Genomic DNA, 9,013 nt, shown 5'->3' with positions numbered 1-9,013 from the left:
TGGCCTGCTGAGGTTGATCCTTCTCTCCGCTTGTAAAGTTAGAGGTCAGAGGCTACCTCCAAGCCCTTTTGTCAAGAGTGTTTTCCATCATCACAAAAAGTTCTATCAGACAGTGCTGGTCTACAGTACATAAAACATGTCATTTCCCCACAATCATGGGTACAGCTACAGCCCAGAGAACCCTGACAGGAATTAGTATTACATCATCTAGGGTTTGCATTACACACAATTCCACCTTCAGCAATATTTAGCAATATTTTGCAGTGGTTACGTACTAGGTTTTTGGGGTAGAATAGTTCTGGATTTCAATTTTAGCTCCAGTTTACTAAATTATGTGTGTGACCTTAGGCATGTTACCTCACTTCTCTGTGCCCATTTTCTCATTTAAAAAAATGGACAATTGTACCTACCTCATAGAATTGATATGAGGATTAAATGAGATAAACCCATGTAAAGCCCCTCGCCCAATATATGGCATCTATGATCTGCAGATGCTAGTTATTATTAGCATTATTCTTTAAGCCTAGAAGATGAACTTGGCTTGCTCTAGGACCTAGAATCTATGTAACCAGTATAAATGGCAATAGGGAACATACAATAGTATGAGCAGCAAGGGAGTCAAACTCAAAGAGGACCCCTTTTGACTTTCCATGGACATAAGTGGTAACTATATAATTTCTCCAAAATTTGAGGCCAGCAACAAAGAAGGAGATACCTTCTCCCCTAAAGATCTATTTGGCTTGCCAAAGCTCTCAAAAAGTCAAAGGTAAAAGTACCTTAGTCCTGGCCTAACATGACTTAGAATTAAAAGTTAACCATCATGTCATATCAAACAAAAGAAAAGATACAATAGCAAAATGTACTGTCTATAAAAGATTACCCAAAGAAGTCAGTCAGTAGGAGAGGACTTGGAATTGTTTTTCCAGCTGTTTCTAACAATCAGATCAAATTCCTTGATGTATTATTAAGGTAAAATATCACTATGCCCAATTATCCATGAAGAACACAACAGGCCTACTTTACCTCTGTAATCAACTGGATATTTATTGAACATCTACCACACATGAGACAATTTTGTTCTACACCAGGAGCCAACAAACTACAGCTAGCAGGCCATATTCACCCACCTCCTGTTTTCATACTGTAAGCAAGGTAAGCATAATTTTTACACTTTTAAATGATTACAGGAATATCCCACAAGCACTATTATCTAACCCTAAATGGCTTTGGAAATCAGCTTTTGCTGAAGAATCAATAAAGTCTCTTAATTCAACCTAAAGTTACAGGGCAGAAGAGTGCTTATATATGAAACTTATTCTGCAGTAGTCATTTCAACAACTAACATTGTTTAAATCACACATAAAGTCAACATGCCTTATGTATACCTCCCATACTGTCACTAGTCAAAACAACAAAACCACAATAAGATACCATTTCACACCCACTCAAACCCATTGCCGTGGAGTCCATTCTGACTCGTAAGGACCCTATAGGACAGAGCAGAACTACCCCCATAGGTTTTTCAAGACCATAAATCGTTATGGAAACTACCATGAACCTTTGGGTCCACAGCTGAGCACTTTAACTAGTGTGCCACCAGGGCTCCTTCACACCCACTAGAACAACTATTAAACAAAGACATTAACTAGTATTGCTAAAGAAATAAATTTGAACCCTCATACATTGTTGGTGGAAAGGTAGAATGATACAGCCAATTTGGTAAAGAGTCTGGCATTTCCTCAAAAAGTTAAACATAAATTTGTGATATGACCCAGAAATTCCACCTTTAGAGATCTACCTAAAAGAAATGAAAATACTTGTCCACACAGACTTACAAGCAAATGCTCTCCGCAGCATTGTTCACCAGCCACCAACAGCCAAAAGGTGAAGCATTCCCAAAGCCCATCAACTGATGAATGGCTAAAGTAAATGTGCTATATCCATACAATAGAATGCTATTCAGCAATTAAAATGAGGTATTAACATATGCAACAATAGGGAAGAAGCAAGAAGAACCTCAAAAACATACTAAATGAAAGAAACCAGACAGAAAACACTATAGATTGTATGGTTCCATTTATATAAAATGTCTAGAACAGGAATATTTGTAGGGACAGAAAGTAGATTAGTAGTCATTTACAGGGAAAGGAAGTAGTTTAGTAGTCCCCTAGGGCTGGGAGTGAGGATGGGGTTAACTGTAAACAGACATGAAGGATCTAATTGGGGCAATGAAAATGTTCTAAAATTGATTTATGATGACAGTTACACCACTCTGTAAAGTTACTAAAAATCACTGAATTGTATACTTGAAATGTGTGAATTTTATGATATGCAAAATATACTTCAATAATGCTGTTAAAAAATTTAAAATAGGGGAAATTGAGTGAGGGGTATATGGTAACGCTGTACTATCTTTGCAACTTCTCTATAAATCTAAAGCTATTCTAAATATTTAAAAATATATATTTAAATAAAACATTAAAATAAAAAAAAAAAACATAGCTTTGTGGCCTTCTATCAGTATGGCAGGAGCTCTGGTGGTGTAGTGCCTAAAGCATTAGGCTGCTAACCAGAAGACTGGCAGTTCAAACCCACCAGCTACTCCTCAGAAGGAAGGCTGGGCAATCTTTTTGGTATCTTTTAAAAAAAACATTTTCAAAGATGAAATATGTAAAATTTCATTAGAGATCAGCATTAACAGATGAACTTTTGGAAGTAATTTTTGTAATAGGGAACAATAACTTTGAACCCCAACTAAGCAAAATGTTATCCCTCAAAAAATAATTCCATTCTTCTCATTAGTAGTTCTGTATTTTTTAAAAAAGGAAAGTATTATTATATTTTAATTTTTTCAATAAATATTTCTTGAAATTAGTTTTCTTTCATGTTATATAAATACATACATAATCCCCTCGATTTTGCTTTTTTTTTTTTGGTCTGCAAAGCCTAAAACATTCACTCTCTGACTCTTTACAGAAAATGTTTACCAACCCCAGTTCTACACTATAACAGGATAAACATAATCAGTCTCTTTCTTGAGTGTATTTTTATCATTACCTAATTTGAGCACAATGCCCCTCCAGATACGCCCTATAAAGGGTAAGCCTTGCATCTCTTTTGCTATTGCACTATTTCTGGTTTCCATAAATAGAAACACTTAATAGTTCTAGCAAAGCCACCAGGTCATCACTATTATGATATTAAAGTAATACCACACCACAGTATCCCTAGGATGACTCTCATCAAGTTGTGATGTCACCATGACGTGAACTCACCAAGGAATCTTAGATATCAAGTGGCTCCCACGGCATCACACCCTGCCGTTGGCATCACCCTGGCACATCACCTTACTATGGTGTCATATGCTAACACTGCTGTGACAGAATCCTGCCCTGATGCCACTCCGCCGAGATGTCAGAGTATTTACCTCCTACTTCTTTCCACTCCCCTGGCAGTGGAAGAGAGGGGGAGGGTAGCCACAATCATCTGTAGGAGCTCAGGAGGTAGTTCCCAGCTCCAACCGTTGTCCCTTCCGCCTAGCACTGCAGGTCAGGGCCCCCGGGGGATAGAACCTTTAGGGTCCCATACCTCTCTTGCCCTGACCCCACACCCGTTCTGTGTGGCCGACTCAATGGGCAACCACCCACCCCGGCTCTTCCACAGTATTCCTCATGAAGCAGTTCCCCGTACCTGACTCCATTCTCCAGCTGTCATCCTGGGCCAATTCCACCGGCCACTTGACTACGGCGGCCGCAAGGGACCCTGGGACTTGTAGTTCAGCGCTGCCAAGTTAGAGAGTCGGTTGGGGAGGAAAGGCAACTCCCCTACCCGGAACTGCTCCCAAACTCCAACTCCCAGAGGCTCCCAAACAAGGGAAAAGAGAACGAGAAAGATTATTGGTTGGTGGGGATCTACGGGCTCTTTTGATTGGCTCCAGAGCCAACGACTGAGGCGGTCCTTGGTCCGGCTTGACGGAGAGCCTGAAGAAAGCGAGATGGAGGCGCATGTGTCTAACCTAACGGCCTGCAACCTGGCCTACAATGGGAAGCTGGAGGAGTTAAAGGAGAAGATTCTGGCCGATAGATCCCTGGCGACTACAACTGACCAGGTAAAGCAGCGCCTCTTCCCAGGCGGTGGCGGCGGCCAACCCCTACGTGACTTCCCAAGCCCTGCCCAACCCCGCCGCCTCATCCTTACACCCGCTATATTCAGGTCTCAGAACCGGGCCGCGGGGGCTAGCCCCACAGGCCTTGGATACTTTTTTGCCCAGTACTGAGCTCTTTAAGTTTTGGATATTTCTAGAACGTCTACCGACTTGCCCAGCAATGCACCCATCTTTGAGGTAACCGGGAGGAGGAAAGCTGTTAATGTGGGTTTCTTTGCCTTCACTAACAATTTTATCTGACTAAACCACGTGTAACTGAAAGCCTCTTCTGTGGCAGGCAATTGGCTATGCACTGGAGGTGCGGTTGAATGGAAGAAGCAGACATGAATAAAACAATCACAAAGACATATGTACGGTTACAAATTGTGGTAGATGCTCGGGAGAGAAGTTTACGTGGTGCTTCCAGCACATGTAATGGAAGGACTTGATTTAATTTCTCTTGTGAGAGCTGAATATTGTCGTAACTGGAAAAGGCGTGGCGAAGGGAAGGGTTGGAACTAGGAGGGATGAGTGGGATTTCCAGGTGGGCTGAACAGGCGTTCTAAACAGAGACGGAAGAAAAGTGAAAGGACATTTGAGAAGTGTTTCTTTCTGCTCAAAGGACCCTCACGTTTTCTCCCAGAGTTTCTAGAAAGATTTGCCATGCGCATAGTAAGCCAACAAACATTTAAAGATGCCTCCTATTTGACAGGAATCGTTCCGAGCACTAGGGAGACAGTGTTAACTGCTTACTTTATTTTATGATTTTTTGAATGGCCATTAGAAATCAATAAAGTGTTATTCTTTGCTGGAACTTAACTCTATTACTCAACCTGAAAATGGCCCCACCATTACTTGGTTGACTTTCATTATGTTCTGGTGATATTTAATAATTATTTACTGTTACTGAAAATTTAACGATTCTTCATCAAGTCAATGGCAAAAAAAGGGGGGTGCTGTTCAAGATCATGCAAGAGACTTAAGAAACAAAATCAAATGCAATTTATGGACTTTGTTTGAATCCTGATTTAAGGAAAACAACTGCAAAAAGATGGGGAACAGTTGAAGACATTTGAATACAGACTGAGTATTGGATGTTAGAAAGGAGTTATGTTCATTTTAATAGGTGTAACAAAGATCTGGTAGTTAAGTAAGAAAGCATCTTTTTCAGAGATGTGCACTGAAATATTTAGGGGTAAAGAGTCATGATCTTTGGAATATATTTAAAAAAAATCTCAGCAAAGGAAAAAAAGTAGATGAAGCAAATATGGCAGAATATCAGTTATTAAATCTGTGACAGGCATTTGGGTTCCTACTATATTCCTTCATTTTTATGTGTTTGGAATTTATTGTAATAAAGTTTAAAATGCCATTTTTATAAAAATACAAGTTTGACTAAGAAATATAATAAACGAAAATGAAACTCACTGCCATTGTGTGGATTCTAACTCATAGACCCCCATTGGGTTTCCAAGGCGGTGAATCTTTATAGAAGTAGATTGCCTGTCTTCCTTCCACATAGTGGCTGGGAGGTTTGAACCACCAGCCTCTCGTTAGCAGTCAAATGCCTTAGGTTCTACGCCACCAGGGCTTTTATGTATATATATGTATGTATATATTTTAATAGGTTTTATGAACATTTCCTCCCCATAAATTCATGTTCTTTCTAGAACATCTAACTTGGAGGTCAGTATTGTTGTTATATGCCATCGAGTCATACCCGACTAATAGTGACCCCTCCTTGGGTTTCTGAGGTGGTATCACTACAGAAGTAGATTGCCCCATCTTCCTTCCAAGGAGTGGCTGGTGGGTGGAGGTCAGTATGGTAGTAGAAATTTCAGAGTCTGACAGGTTTGTAGCCAAACTGTACCTCTTACTACCTCTGTGACTGGACAAGTTGCTTACCCTGAGGAGTCTTAGTTTCCTCATCTGTAAAATGGGAATAATATCCACTGTATAGGGTGGGAATTAAATGAGACAGTGTATGTAAAACTTCTAACACAGTGCCTGACATGTTTAGTCCCCTTCTTTTCTTTTGATAATGATAGTACTCATAGTCACAAAAATTACATTATTTAAAAGTACATAAATAATGTAATAGTAAACAGCCAAATTCTATCTCCCAGAGCATTGAAATCGATTTCTGCTTCTACTGCTTTCATTGCTGTATATTGCCCAGAGTTGATTGATGTAATCCCCCTATGTTACTAAAACCTAGAAATCAGGGTTTTTGGGGTTTTTTTTTTCTCCTCTTTTCTAGTGCTTTTAATAGAAAAGGAAAAAAAAAAAAAACCCAAAACCCTGATTTCTAGGTTGTTTTGTTTTGTTTTGTTTTCCTTTTCTAGTGCTTTCAGTGGGAGCTCTGGTAGCATAGTGGCTAAGACACTTGCCTGCTAACCAGACGGCTGGCGGTTCAAACCCACCAGCCACTCCTTGGAAGGAAGGTTGGGCAATCCTACTTCCGTAGTGATACTGCCTCGGAAACCCAAGGAGGGGTCGCTATGAGTCGGGTTTGACTCGAAGGCACATGACAACAACAGCAACAACAGTGCTTTTAATACTCAAACTGAAAATAGGCCCCACCTTTACCTAGTTTACTTTCCTTATGGTCTGGTAATACTAAATAATTATTTACTATTGAGATTTAATAGGACTTGGTCTCTCTTATACTAGTAAGTAATACAATTAAAGGCTTCCTACCTGAGGATCCAGTGTTCTCCATTTCTTATTTCCAAACTACAGAATGTATAGGCCCAGTATTGACTTTTCTGCTTTCTCGCCTTAGTTCTATTTCTCTTCAAGAATGTTGATCTTATTGCTTCTCTGTTTCCTGTGTAGGATAGCAGAGCTCCTTTGCATTGGGCGTGCTCAGCAGGACATACAGAAATAGTTGAATTCTTACTGCAACTTGGAGTGCCAGTGAATGATAAAGATGATGTAAGTACTAGGCAGAATTGATAAATTCCCAGTTATCTTTAGACTCCAGGCTGGTGTTTACTGAAGCCTGAGTTATTTGTTTAGTTCATAAACGTAATTGTAACCTTTATGACTGGGCAATTACAGCATGGCCTTGGTGACCAACACAGGATTAGTGGCCACATTATTTTAGAATGTTAGTTTTGCCACTCTATGATTTATGATAAACCATATACCTTCTCTGTGCCTCATTTCCCCTAGCCAAAATATACAGAAACTGATTTCTAATAGAGATCAAGGCCTATTACAGTGACCTTTGAGAGAATATAAACCCTTTTTATTATGTTGGGTTTTTTTTTTTTTTTTAAAGTGAGTACTGCCTGAATAATGAGACCCTAGATACCTTTTTGTTGTATAGAGAGATTCATGTAATGGTATTGGTCATATTAGAATTAAACTTGTGAAGAATAAGGATGGAACACCTTTTGTAGGTAAGGATACCTTTTGGAGTCTGGTCACTGAAGTAATAATTATAATAGCAAAGAAACGAAAGTAATTTAATGGAAGAATAGTTGAATACAGTAACATATATACATATGATAAAATAATATAATATACAACCAATAAAGTTATGTTTTCAAAGAATGAAATGGAACAATGTTCACAAGACAATGAGTGGAAAATGAAGCTCACAAACTTCAGATCACATGATCCCAATTTTTATTTTAAAAGAAATAATAGGTGGAAGAAAACACATTAAAATTAGAATTACATATATTTATCTTGGTGTTAAGGAGTTACCGATTTTTTTCTTTTTTTATATTCTGGTTCCAAATTTTCTGTAGTGCTTAATGAGGAAAAAATGAAGAATGTTATTTTTTAAAAGCCATTTGCACAAAGCTCTTTCACAGGCTATAAATATTGTCTGCCTATAATATTATCATTAATAACTGTGACTTTTTTCCCCTGGGTTTTGTACTACCCACCTCTTACAGGCCGGCTGGTCTCCTCTTCATATTGCTGCTTCTGCTGGCCGTGATGAGATTGTAAAAGCCCTTCTGGGAAGAGGTGCTCAAGTGAATGCTGTCAATCACAATGGCTGTACCCCCCTGCATTATGCAGCTTCCAAAAATAGACATGAGGTATGGTCCCATTCCTAGGTTACTTCTTTTGAGATAGAAGCATATACGCAAACACAAATCGATGTTTGCATTTATTTTCTTTTACTTTCCAGATTGCTGTCATGTTACTGGATGGTGGGGCTAATCCCGATGCTAAGGACCATCTTGATGCTACAGCATTGCACCGGGCAGCAGCCAAGGGTAACTTGAGGATGATTCATATTCTTCTGTACTACAAAGCATCCACAAATATCCAAGACACTGAGGGTAACACTCCTCTGTAAGTGACAAGTAGCAGTCATTCATATATATTCTACCTGATACTAGCTCTTAGCAATAATTCTTATACATGATTTATTTTTTATTATACTCACAAATGTAATACATGTTTATGGCAAAAAAATTTTAGAAAGTATGCAAAAGTATAAAGATAAAAATTGCCTATCATCTTGCTACCCAGAAATAGCCACTGATAACACCTTTGTATATTTTCCCCTGACTTTTGTATACAAATGTATATATTTTACAGTTATATATACTTTTTCTTAAAAACAAAATTTTGATCATACTGTGTATTTAGTCTTATATTCTTATATCTTGTTCTTTTCACCTAGTGATATACTGTAAGCATTTTCTAATGCCATTGGTTGGTGGTTGGTTCTGTGCTGTCGGGTCGGACCCGACTCATAGCAATCCCTCCTTGAGTTTCTGAGGTGGTATCACTTTGGAAGTAGATTGCCCAGCCTTCCTTTCAGAGTGGCTGGTGGGTTTGAACCGCTAGCCTTCTGGTTAGCAGTCAAGTGCCTTAGGCACTATGCTACCAGAGCTCCTA

At 39.0% G+C, this 9,013-nt stretch overlaps 1 protein-coding gene across 1 annotated transcript in view; it reads left to right on the top strand.

The window, feature by feature from the left end:
• Window positions 1-3,994: 3,994 nt before the first annotated feature.
• The window catches only part of PSMD10 (proteasome 26S subunit, non-ATPase 10), a 7,865-nt gene continuing 2,846 nt past the window's right edge, over window positions 3,995-9,013 (top strand). Inside the window, exons 1-4 of the mRNA XM_007952422.1 lie at window positions 3,995-4,108; window positions 6,983-7,081; window positions 8,056-8,202; window positions 8,295-8,461. Coding sequence (XP_007950613.1) covers window positions 3,995-4,108; window positions 6,983-7,081; window positions 8,056-8,202; window positions 8,295-8,461 — 527 coding nt within the window. The remainder of the gene's footprint in view (window positions 4,109-6,982; window positions 7,082-8,055; window positions 8,203-8,294; window positions 8,462-9,013) is intronic.

Source organism: Orycteropus afer, unplaced genomic scaffold, assembly GCF_000298275.1.
Source record: "Orycteropus afer afer isolate SDZICR_OR568_19922 unplaced genomic scaffold, OryAfe1.0 scaffold00336, whole genome shotgun sequence".
In the NCBI taxonomy this organism is placed as follows: Eukaryota; Metazoa; Chordata; class Mammalia; order Tubulidentata; family Orycteropodidae; genus Orycteropus; species Orycteropus afer.
The sequence above is the reverse complement of the archived record's forward strand: the minus strand, read 5'-3'. Positions and strand labels throughout refer to the sequence as shown.